This window comes from Centruroides sculpturatus, unplaced genomic scaffold (assembly GCF_000671375.1).
Source record: "Centruroides sculpturatus isolate CEXI.00-Female unplaced genomic scaffold, Cexi_2.0 scaffold894, whole genome shotgun sequence".
Classification (NCBI taxonomy): domain Eukaryota; kingdom Metazoa; phylum Arthropoda; class Arachnida; order Scorpiones; family Buthidae; genus Centruroides; species Centruroides sculpturatus.
Window position 1 is genome coordinate 291,897 of NW_019385078.1, and position 13,540 is coordinate 305,436.

Here is a 13,540-nt window from a genome sequence, read left to right on the forward strand (position 1 = left end):
AGGAAAAAACTTATTCAGAGAAACAACAATCTTTATTGTTCACCTTGTATTATACCTGATATTTTGATATCCTTTCACATGTTGATATCAAAATGTTTGGTGGATGAGGATTTGAATCCAAACCTATTTTAAAAATTCATTAGGTGGGGTCACGTGATTTTTTACACGAAGAATTTGTGTCGCCATCTAACCGAAAGTGGCATAATATGAAAATATTTATTTTGGTTTAACGAAGACCGTTGCATATTAAACGAAATTAAAACATTTATATGGAAAGGATATATATAACTAGTAGCCTGGGACGCCCCCTAGTGGGCGTTATTTACAAATTTCCATGAGGCACGGTTCCTTTGACTTTTTTGTTCCTATTAATATGCTGTATAGCTCTGTTAAAGTCCCAATGGTAAGATTTACCCTGCGAATGAAGACGTGGCGACCCCCAAACTGTAGCCCTGTGCGAACAATAAAGTCAAAGGAACCATACCCCTACTCGCGACCATTCGCGAGATACTGTATAAGCCCCTGAAATAATAAATTCCTATTACAAATATACTGAATTATTTATATTGTTATATTGACCAAATAATAATTTATGGGCCAAATGAATAATAATAATTTATATTGTTAATTTAAATAATAATAAAATTGTTCATTTGAATGTTTGAAAATGACACACGATAGGGGCACCTCTAGTATCTGTTATCAAACGGTTACGCGAACGGACACCCGTTGAATGGGTTATATAAATTTATATTGACCAAATAATAATTTATTGGCCAAATGAATAATAATAATTTATATTGTTCATTTAAATAATAATTAAAATTGTTAATTTAATTTGAATGTTTTAAATATGACACACGATAATCCTCTAGTGTCCGTTATCAAACGGTTACAGGACGGACGGACACGTTGAATGGGTTATATATATATAGATAATACAGTGGTACCTCAGGATACGAACGCTCCAGCATATGAAATTTTCAGGATACGACATGAAATTCAAACATATTTTTGCTCCACGATACGAACAAAAACTCACCATACGACGTTACATTTAGTTTGCAGTGCCATTTTTTATTCACTTCTGTTCATTGGTTTCGGTCCGCGTGTTTGCTTCATCATGGAAAGATCTCACTTGATAAAGGAAATCTTGAGGTATTATCAGAAAGTGACTGATTTTATTGAAAAGAAACATCCCGAAAAGGTTCACTGGTCCAGTGGCGTAGCGAACATAACTGGTGCCCAGGGCACGACACTTTATTGGAGCTGGGGCACAACACTTTATTGGCGCCCCCTCCCCCTTCAGAAACACATATAGTTTGTCTTGGAGACCATTTGGACACCCCTCTGCGAGTGGCACCCAGTGCATGATACACCGCCTTGCACCTCCCTCGCTATGCCACTGCACTGGCCGTATTGCTTCTCAGTTTAATGAAATTTGCCTAAGTCATTTTAGAAACATTTTAAAAAGTAGACAAAGCCAAACCTCTTTGGATAGATATTTTACCAAGTGACCTCTATCCAGTGAAAGTGCTGGTGGAAGTGAATGAAAGAAAGCAAAAAGCAGCAAATAAAAATTAAAACAAAAAAATATAANTTTTTTTATTAAATTTGCAGCTGATATGGAAACTCTGTCAAATCAATGAGGGGCTTGGCTGAAATCAACTACTTATAAACACCAGTAAATGCTATTTTGTTCTTTTTTCAACAAAACACACACTAAGAGATGTAGCTGTGCAGCTGAAGTTCCTTTGTAGAAATTACTATAAAGTTATAACTAAATGAAGCACCACCACACTGGCATTTTACATGTCAATGTGGTTCGTACTTTTGAATGAGAACTTCACTTTACATAATTGTTTTAATAATTATGTAATTAAAGTGAAGTTCTGCTTCTTTCATTAAAGAAACAGAACTTCATTAAAGTGAAGTTCTGTTTCTGCTTCTTTCATCATTTAAATATTTTAAGCTTCTTTCAGATTTTCTTTATAGAATGTGGAAATTTATATTATTTTTTTACTTTCCTGGCTGTTAAACATAACAGAAGGAAAGTATGATGATTGGTAAAAAAAATGGCCCCCCAAGATTTTTACATTTTTGGACTCAGGAACTTGAAACATCAACAAATGCAAAAAACTTTGGGTATTTTTTTTTCTGTATGTATGAATGAATATGCATGTTTGTGCGTGAGGAGACAATTTGTTCACCCATTTTGAAGCTTAACTCCTGTTCCTCTAGTTGAAAATTTCTGAAATTTTGTAGGGGGATTTGTGTATTAGGGGCATTGATGCTATTAAATTTTGGTAGTTAAAGGTCAAGGAGTTGGGAAAATTGAGGGGATTGTGTATCATATCTCAATGCAGAATTAATGAAGAATTTATTCATCAATAGTATTTACAATTTTTATGAGACTCATCTCTGCTCTAAAAATTAAGCTTTTTGCCGTCTTATANAAGGTAAAGTGCAAATAAAACTACATTTTTTTTATCAATTATTATTCTATTATGGTTATTTATACATTTACAACTACAAAATGCATTTTTCAGTGTTTTCCTTACTAAAGTTTTTTTTTTAATGTACAGTACTACTTAGCTTTAATTTGAGTGTGTTTTTCGTGTATTCCAACACGAAAATGTCATAAGGTGAAACATTTTTCGTGTATTCCATCATGAAAATGTCATAAGGTGAAACATTTTTCCCCATACATACATGTACATGTAAAACCAAATAATTCATTCCAGAATTATTTGGTTTTACATGTACATGTACATATGGGGAAAAATGTTTCACCTTATGACATCTTCATGATACGATCTCAGTTTCAAAACGGATTAATTTCGTATCCTGAGGTACCACCGTATTTAGGAAAATCAGTGAAATAAAAACTTCAGCAACTTTTTGCAATTTTGGATATCAGAGTGCTTTTATTGTTTAAGTACCTGCAATGAAGTTTCTAAGAAAAGCAATTACAAGCTTGCTGAAGCAATCATGTTTGTGTATTGGTAAATAAATATATTGATTAACTTTATTTTTTGTGTATTCGGTATGCTGTATTAAACATAATGGTTATGCAACCAGCACTCGTCATTCTCTCAGTTATCTGGCCTGCTGTAAAAAAGTTTGGTGGCCCCTCTGTTCTAGAATAACAACACATTTTATGTACATTGACCTAAAATATTTGTTGCTTTACTAATTATAACATATTAACATTCAGCATTCTGTGTGAGGTGTTCACCTCTTCAGTTGCATTGTTTCTTCTTGATGGCTCCTAACCAGACTTCATGTCTGTTTTGAATATGCACAATATATTCAATTGCATTATCTAATCCTGTTGTAATTATATCAAATGTATTTAATATTATCTGTACTTGTATTGCTGGCCTGATTGTGCTTTACAGCATCGAGCTATGTACTTTGTACGTTTTAATAAAAATCTGAATCTGAAATCTGACCTAAAATATTATGAACTTGTAATGTATTTTATTTGGTATAACATCTACCTCAATTGTTAATTTATGATTTTATGAAATTATACATAATCTCTGTGATGGTGAACTAATTGTATTTGAAAATACTGAGGAGAAAAATTGTGAGGAGTCTGACATGAATCAAAGTTATCAGACATTTCAGATATAATCTCTCTTAAATTTGAAAAGGATGAAGAAGATTTAAGTACATAGTTTTCCATTTCAACTTGGCAAAAGAAATCTCAGTTACATTTTATTATGAAAAGTGTTTTACACATACCTGCTAGTCATTCTTCACCATGAAAAAAAGTTGTTGATATACTTGACAGTTTTCAATTATTTGTAACTTCTGATATACTTCTACAAATCATTCAATTGACAAACCAGGAAACTATATAGTATACAGTAACCACTATCTGAGACACCAATGAAAACTATCTCATATAATACATATCTAACCTTTAAGGACTTCTTACTGTAAGACATCTGAAACTCAATAATGGAAGTTATGAAGTTTTGTGGAGTTCTCTTTACGATTCTCCTATTTTCAGAGCTACTGTGAGACATTGATCATTCAAGAGTCTTTTGCAATAACTTAGATTTGATAATAAAATACAAGATACAAGATCATAGTGCCGTAAGAACACAAGTTAGCTGCAATATGCTGTTCTAGTGGAAAAGAACAAATATATATATACTTCATGTGCCCTACAAACAAGTCTCAAATGCAAAAACAACATTTTGATGTATGAAACAAAATTGTATGCAGTCAACATTTCAATAGACTTATATGCTGTACATTTAAAAATAAGTTCAAATAAAATTTGTTGGCATAATGTGATTCAAAAGAGTAATAAAAAAACAATATTTTGTACTAATAATGTAGTTCAAAATAACAACATAAAAGAAAAATGTATATCACACCAAAAAATTAATGCTGAGACCATTGGACTTACATCATCCATTTGTGTTATAAAACAGCTTATTCAGACAAGGGTAAAACAATTTTTATTTCCCTTGAAATTTATTTTTAAATTAATGTTTAAAAAATTTTAAATNGATTTGATAATAAAATACAAGATACAAGATCATAGTGCCGTAAGAACACAAGTTAGCTGCAATATGCTGTTCTAGTGGAAAAGAACAAATATATATATACTTCATGTGCCCTACAAACAAGTCTCAAATGCAAAAACAACACTTTGATGTATGAAACAAGATTGTATGCAGTCAACATTTCAGTAGACTTATAAGCTGTACATGTAAAAATAAGTTCAAATAAAATTTATTGGCATAATGTGATTCAAAAGAGTAATAAAAAAAACAATATTTTGTACTAATAATGTAGTTCAAAATAACAACATAAAAAAAATGTATATCACACCAAAAAATTCATGCTGAGTCCATTGGACTTACATCATCCATCTGTGTTATAAAACAGCTTATTCGGACAAGGGTTAAACAATTTTTATTTCCCTTGAAATTTATTTTTAAATTAATGTTTAAAAAATTTTAAATATAAATTTCTATAATTCAAAGTTAGTATAACTCATATTTCAAAAAATTGAAACTTAAAAAGTATCATGTCATTAACTAATTTATAGAATGCATGTTTTAGGGATTCTTCAAAATGCGCATCCTGAAAACTCCCAAAGTGTGAATGAATTGTCACATATTTCACAATGTTAGCAATATTTGAATCTGCTCTGCTGACCAGACTCAAATATCACTAGAATTGTTTTTATCAAATCTAAGCACAGTATATAAAAGCTGAAGCAATTAAACTTATTAGAAATTTTTAAAAAGTATTTTAACTGTGGAAAACAGTTAATTAAAATTTTTTCTTATATAGTAGAGCGTCGTTTATCCGAATCAATTGGGGACTGGGGTTGTTCGGATAACTTATTTTTCGGATAACCAATTATGTAGGAAAAAATATATTAATTTATCCCATCTTGACATTTTTCTCCGTTGCGTGTCGCTTCGCGTCGAATTTTCGTCGATGTTAAGCCTAACGAAGACTATTGTATCGTTAAAAATTATTTTTTTATTTTGTACGAACAAAATAAATATATTGANGTTTTAAATTCGAATTTGTTATTGCGTATTGGTTCGATTATAGAACGATTGTAAACGTTTCAGAAAATTGATCAAATTGAAAATAGTTCGTTTGATTTTCGGCAATTCTCTTCAGCGGTAGGTGTTATATAACAATTACTATGGTTATTGAAATATTGGATGTAAATGGGGTTTGCTTGCAAAACCTCCGCTGACGAAGTCGCGGGTAACAGCTAGTTTTCAATAAAATCTGTTCTCATGTATATGGATTATTCAAATGTTTATCCAGTTTAACAATTTTAGTTCCATTTTTTCAGATAGTAAATTAGTAATCATAAGTAATGTCTGATTTAAAAATGTCAAACAGCTACTTCAAATAGTTTTTTGTCAGTTATTTTTTTTTGTGTGCGCTAATATAAGCTCTGTTTCTTTTAAAAAAACAATAATGTTCTTATCCATGTTCAACATTTAAATTCCTTGACAAAAACAAATTCAACAGCAAGGCCAAAACCAGTTGTATTTTTTTAATTTTGATAATATTTGGCGAAAGGGTGTATTTTGTCACAAAAACAAAGTGTATAAAGGATTTTTCCAAAAAAGCTTTTTGGGCTTTATGGCCCATTGAAGTTTTTGCTACATCAGAAAACAAAATCAGTTATATATCATCTGATCATTGTAAAATGATCAATGAGAACTTATTTTAAAAATAATCATTCAGAGATCATAATGAAATTGCAGGGGAAAAAATCCATTATGATATCAACATTATAAAAGTTTTTTAAGTTCAAAAATTTACATGTCTAAAAATTGACTTTATTTTTAAGTTTTTATAGGTTCTCCAAAGGATGATAATAAATAAAATTCACATTTGCAGTGTTTTTTATATTTCCACTAAAAATTTTTGTTTATGCAAATAAATGTTATGCATGCCGTACCAGTCAATCATTATCTCCTCCATGTTGCCTTAGTGCATCTTTAGGTTTTGGCCTTGCTATTTGAAATGGAAGAACTTAAATTTTAAACACTATCATAATTTGACTGAATTAAATTTGAATTAAATCAGTGAAAATTTATTCTTAAAATGTATATTTTCTCCTATGAAATTAAAATATTATCTGATCACCCTGAAAATTTCCTAACTTTTCCAAGCTTTCCCTGATTGGTATGAATCATGAATAAATTATCATCAACAGGATCTAAAAAGTTCACTAATCACTAAATTATTAACATATGCAACAATAATACACAAAAATGTTTTACATACATTTATAATATACAAAGATTCATGCATAACATTTTGAATTAATTTTTTCATATATGATTTTTATAATATTTAAAAAATAAACTGAGATTTGTTATAAAAAGAACTTATTATAAGAAATTTATTTAATAAAGAAAACATATTTAGTCACAAACTCATATTCATAATAATGCAGTATTATCTTAAAAAAATAATTTAATTATTTTCAAGAAATAAATTAAAGCTTAAAATTATTTCTTACAACTTTATTAGCTGATTTAGATCAATTGGTTTAATGAAAGAAAAAAATTACTTTAATAATAGTATTAAATTAAAATATTAAATATCAGAAATTAAGAAAAGGAATGAAAATATCTGAATATAAAATAAGGAAATACTAACTGGAGTTGACTGAGAAACTACTGGATGAACTGTCATTGACTGATTAGCTCTTTGGGTGATGGTAGACTGTAATACTGGAGACAGCACAGTTGTCTGCACCTGGCCCGAACTGGAAACAATGACTACCTGTTGCTGCTTTTTTTCTAATTCTTTCCGTAACTGTTGTACTACTTGTTTCTGAAAAACATTATTTATTAAAATTTTAATTACATTTAAATTAAATTATCTGTTTATTAATAAGCATGTCCTTATAAATGCAATTAAATTCATGAGAAGTACATTTAAAATTATTGCTTATGTATAAATGAAAGATTTTGCAAATATTTTCACTTTTTTCATCACTACATGTTATGTTACATATATGCAATATAAAATTATATTTTAAAAATTTACAAAAATAAAATTTAAATTATTGCAATTTCAATTATTCTATTTTTTTTTACATAATATGGGATGCTTTTTTATATACTGTATAATACAAGTATAATATGAGCAATTATTTATTGTGACATCATCACAATGCCAAGCTGCAATTTTTAATAATATTTTTAATTTAATTTAAAATATATGCTCTCCACCTCAAATTAGTAGTGGCTGTACATCATAGTTTTATTTTAACAATAGAGCTGTACCAGTCTCTACCCAACATCTTTCGGGGCAACTTTTTGAATTGAAATAATAGGACTTCAGTTTTCATCAGAAGTTCGTATATAGTTAATTGAGGCCTCCTGACCCTAAGGTTTCCATATCTGGTCTCGTCTTTCATCTATCTAACTCTTTTCTAAAGATTAAGAAAAGACAGACAGACAACACTGGGAATTTATAGGTCTACAATTTTTTCAAATTGCAACCCAACACAATAAACTGTATTATGTCAACTACATAGTATGGGTGCTGTATAATACTGATGTATATAAAATCACTTTAATCCAAATCAGTTGATTTTTCTCACAGTTTCACACAGGCTAGATGACTCAAGACTTTATTGTAACATATTTTAAAACAGATTATACATCATATGCATTTCTGGCTATTGTGACTTTATAGCCCCTCTTCAGTCCTATTGAAAACAAGGTTATGATTATAAGACTTGACGTAGTTGTAACTATTTATAAAGATTTTTACAATATGATTTGTATATTCACTTACATGTATTAGAAACTGAAATTTTTGAAATGTTCAAAAAACTTTTAATATACTCATAAATCTATATGAATAGGTGTTACAGTGTAAATATTGTGTGTTCTACTTTTTTTACCAATATAATTAAAATTGTATTATACAATTATATCACACTTATACAGTATTTCAACCATGCGAGCAAGCCAATTTGTAGTCGCCATTACCTTTGCAGCCTGTGTATAAAAGCTAAAATTACAGTAACTTAAACTGGTGCAATAAGTATAAAGTAAGATTTATCATTTATTGTATTTGAAGATTATATGGAGTATTTTTATATTTTTGATGTGTATTATAGATGTAATGGTTGTTTTTTTAACCCATTTCTAAAAATTTTTTAAGGTTTTATAATTGTATTTATACAGAAAACATTGAATATGTAATGGAGTTTCAAATTGTTCTTTCTTTTTCTAATACAGGTAAGTGAATATACAAATCATATTGTAAAAATCTTTATAAAAATAGTTACAACTATGTCATATAATCATAACCTTGTTTTCAATAGGACTGAAGAGGAGCTATAAAGTCACAATAGCCAGAAATGCATATGATGTATAATCTGTTTTAAAATATGTTACAATAAAGTCTTGAGTCATCTAGTCTTTATGAAACTGTGAGAAAAAAAAACCAATTCGAATTATATATACATTTGTATTATGTCACAATGTATAGTTCTTGAAAAGTAAAATCACAGAAAAATACATATGTAATTTTAAAAGTTAACACATCTCTCAGATTTACTCCTTATATACATGTTACATTTATGTAACATTCATCTATCTATTTATAAATATATTTATATGTTGGTGTATCAGATATTAAATCTTTCTACTTATTTCTTAGTAAATGTTTTAGCTTAGTAGCTTAGTAAATGTTTGTGTTTTTATTTTTCCAAACTTGCTAAGACATTTATTCAATCTAACAATAAGATCTTCAAATTTCTATGCAAAATAAATCTGGATTTTGATGTTATTACCATTGGTGGTAGTAACATCAATCTGTCAATTCAAATCAATCAATTCAACATCTTAATCTGTCCAGGATACTTCATGCAGATGTTTTATCTTATGAGAAAACAATCTCATTAAGTCCATGCTATATTGTGGGTGGAAAATAATTTTCTATTTTCGGCATTTTCTAATGAAACAGACTTTTTTAAAGCCTCAACACTCACGGACATGTATATTCTCCATTTCATACAGTCATATTTAGAATATAGTCTTTGATTATTCCAAATAGCATCTTCAACATGGGGTATGAGCTCATTTGTTTTTTGTTTTGAATGTTGTCCCATTTTTGTTATAAAATTTTGTTTGACCAGACTCAAAATCACAGCACCATTTTCACACACAACTCAATGAATATTATCTGGTGCTGTACTCTTTATAAAAAGAAATATGTTATATCTTACTTTACTTTCTTTGAATGTGTGATAATTATTCCAGACATGTTTGTTTATGCTTACCACAGATTTCTTTTAATAAGTTTCAAAACACCTTTCTCTCTTTTTTTTCTAGCAATTTCTTTAATTAAATCAAATGAACTAACGTTTTCAATTATTTTAAATGGTTTTCTTCAGGTTAAGCATAATTGGAATGTCAGTTAGAGTATAAATTAGAACATAAATTTGAAACATCAAGATTCACTCACGTTCTTATGATGGCATGGTTTTACAAAATTTGGAATAGAATAAATAAATACAGAAATAAACAAAATTACAATTATATGTTAAATTTAACAAACCTGGTGAAAAGCAAAATTAACATAAAATAAACATCAAATGGATAATTATCACAGATATATGAAGAAATAAATAACTAGATAATTTATAAAGACACATTTATAAATTTGTAAAGTTACATGACATTCTTAAAAGAATGAGTAAATTAACCCACTTCCTTTAAGAGGTTATGCAGGATATGAACCTCATTTTCCAGTAGATGCGTACGCGATTTGGCTTTATCAACTTATGGGATGTATTATGTTGTCTTGTTTATGAGTCTTTGCAAAAATGAAAAGTTTAGGTGTATCAAGGATGGAACTATTGAATTATCTAGTTTTAATTTTTTGGTAAATGTTGTATAGGAGAATCTGATAACTCAAGGAACACAAGTATGGTATCAATAAAAAGAAAAACACCACCACCCTGGCCACTTATGTGTCTGATAACAATGTGCATGCCCCACTATTAGTTAATTAATTTCTAAAATATATAAAAAAATAAGGATAAACTTAATTTGCATAGATAAAGCAAGAAAAGTTTTGTGAATATGAATAATTTTATATTCTAATTGTTACATTCAATTTGCATATTTTAGTAAAATATTAGATACATGAGGAGAAAAACTCACATAAAATGACGTTAATGAATATTTTATTTCTCTGCGAGCACTTTTGACATTGCTATGAATGTAGTCTTCAGGCACAAATACAAATCAAATGTTTTTTCCCAAATTTTAAATTACAAACAGGAGCAGCATTAACTGATAGAATATAAAATCTTTTAGAACAAAAAGTTTTCAAAGACTTAATTTTAAAAATCACGTAACATCTACATGCCTGTGCTTAAATACACAGAGAAGGTGGAGGATGTGGGGACAGTGGAAAAACGTGGTTAATTAGAATTATTTAATAGCTTATACAAGCTGATCCAAATTCCAGGTAATTCGAGGGTGGGGGAGGCTATGGCACCACCAAGGACAATCATGTCCTAAACAGGATCAAGAGGTCACTCTTCCCCTCCACTATCTAGTGGAACCCAAGGGAGTGGACTGTAGTCCATCCTTCTTTACCATTTTGTGGTCACCTGTCAGCACATATTTGTTGTATTTTTAGACAAAACACCTTGTTTTTACCCATTGCTCCATGCCCAAGTCTATAGAGACTCTTGTACAATGATAGGGACACAAATTCGATCTTGGAAAGGTCAGGTGTGTATTCTGTCCCATTAGAGAATACAACTGGGGCACACACCTTCTACATAGGGGCTACCACCAGAATGCTGTCTAGTTGTTTATCTGAGCACCAACATTCTGTTGCAGTGGGAAGGTGTGACACCGAGTTATCCGAGATGGTGATACAGCATCATCACACCCCACTTTGGGACTGACCGTATTGTGTTCCTTAGGCACTGTGGTGAGAAGGGTCTAGTGCTCATTTCAAAGTCCATTTTCACCATGTTATTGTCCCCATGCAACTTCCCCATCCTCGAATTACCTGGAATTTGGATCAGCTTATATAAGCTATTAAATAAATAATTCTAATTAACTGCATTTCTCCACCATCCCCACATCTTCACCTTCTCCGCATATTTAAGCAGACATTATGTGATTTTTAAATGCAGGCAGATATTAGTGATTTTTAAAATTAAGCCTTTAAAAACTTTTTGTTCTAAAAGTTTTTTATATTCTATTCAGTTAATGCCATTCCTGCTTGTATTTTAAAATTTGTTCAGAAAAAATGTTCAATTTGTATTTGTTCCTGAGGATGACATTCATAGCAGCATCAAAAGCACTCACAGAAAAATAAAATATTCCTTAACGCCGTTTTATGTGAGTTACTTTAGTAAAATATTATCTGAATATGTTTATTTTTAAAATTTAATAAATATTTAAATTTAAACGTTAGGAAATAACAAAAATGTATTAATATGAAATCTACAATTTTTTATATCAATAGTTATATTTTGAAATGAAGAATGACTAAACTCTCACATTATGCAACAGTTAAGTTACTTTAATATACTAAATTTAACTAACTAACTACTTATCCGATTTTATGTAATCTTATATAAAACTCCTATACAATAAAAAGTGTATAATAAAGAAAAGGATTACATGTGTAACAATGCAATGAAATGTAATTTGCTAATGAAACATAAAATATTGGAATCAATAGTATAATAGCAATAACAACATTTATCAAGCATTTTAACAATGTGAAACTTTGTAGAAATCAAAATATCAATCTTCAGTTAAATCTATATTTTATTATGTTCTGTTAATATTTTATAAAATATCTGAACAACTATTCTAAACAAAATAACTTTCACAACTGTACAAAAAGCAAAAATACTTATATTTCCAAACATTTTCAAATTGATTTTGATTCATCTTCAGACTTCTATAAATGAAATTATTTAAGCTTCATTTTTGTTAAGTACTTATAGAATATTATGTAACTATTTATTCATGAAGTTTTTCCTATTATTCTTTAAATTTCCAAGTTTACTTTTTTTATCTATAAGATATTTTTATTAAATATCTTATATTAATAATTTTTAAAGCAATTTCTCATATAATATAACTTTTGACATGCGAAAGTAAAATTAAACTTAATAATAAATTATTTTATCTTGAAATAGTTACTTTTCCAATTACCAGTTTTATTCAAATAATTATTACATCATCTCCTTGAAACTCAAAATAATAACCATCCTCAAATAGTAGTTCATCTAATATTTGAGTATTTCCAAAAAGTTAGAACAACAATGTAAAATTAATAAATACCATAAATTACAGTGGGTAAGTACTGTATTTATTTAACAAATAAACTTTAGAATATGAAACATGTAAAACGTTCAATATAAGTAAATAATATATAAGTAAAAATTCAATATAGTAAGTGTATTTTTTTTTAATTATTTTCTTATTATCAGTATATAGAAAGCAATGTTTGTTATAAATAAGATTACCATTTCAAGTATAAATTTATTTTAAAAATCAAACTTTCATAAACATTTAGTTGCTATCTTATTAAATTCAATACTTAATCACCTATCTTATCTCCATATTACCAATCTATATATTTATTTAGGCATATTACAGCCTAGTAATAAATCCAGAGTTGTAATTTGGGTTTTGTTTATATGATAAAGAGACACTTATAAGTCTTGTCAGGGGAATGCTCATTGATCAATTTTCCATAACAATTTTAGAATCATCCATAATTCCATAATGAAAGGCAAAAAATCAGGACTAATTTTGAAACTCCATAGTAGTGACATCTCTGCATTATCATCAAAAATTGTCAGCATTATGTATAAAAAGTCTTGGCTAATGACAGAAGAGATCTGTCAATTTAATTGTTGGAACAGCCAAGACAACAGGTATATGCAGTTAAATTTAGAGCAAATAACTTTGGGATAATCCTGTTAGTGTCTCAAACAAATGTGGAAAAAACACACAAGACA

General features: G+C 28.8%; 1 protein-coding gene across 2 annotated transcripts in view; it reads right to left on the reverse strand.

Moving 5' to 3' along the window:
- LOC111634325 (PHD finger protein 21A-like) overlaps positions 1-13,540 on the reverse strand; it is a 110,456-nt gene that overhangs the window by 54,751 nt on the left and 42,165 nt on the right. For both annotated transcript variants that reach the window (XM_023379081.1, XM_023379082.1), the window contains exon 4: positions 7,171-7,347. In XM_023379081.1, the coding sequence (XP_023234849.1) occupies positions 7,171-7,347 (177 nt within the window). The remainder of the gene's footprint in view (positions 1-7,170; positions 7,348-13,540) is intronic.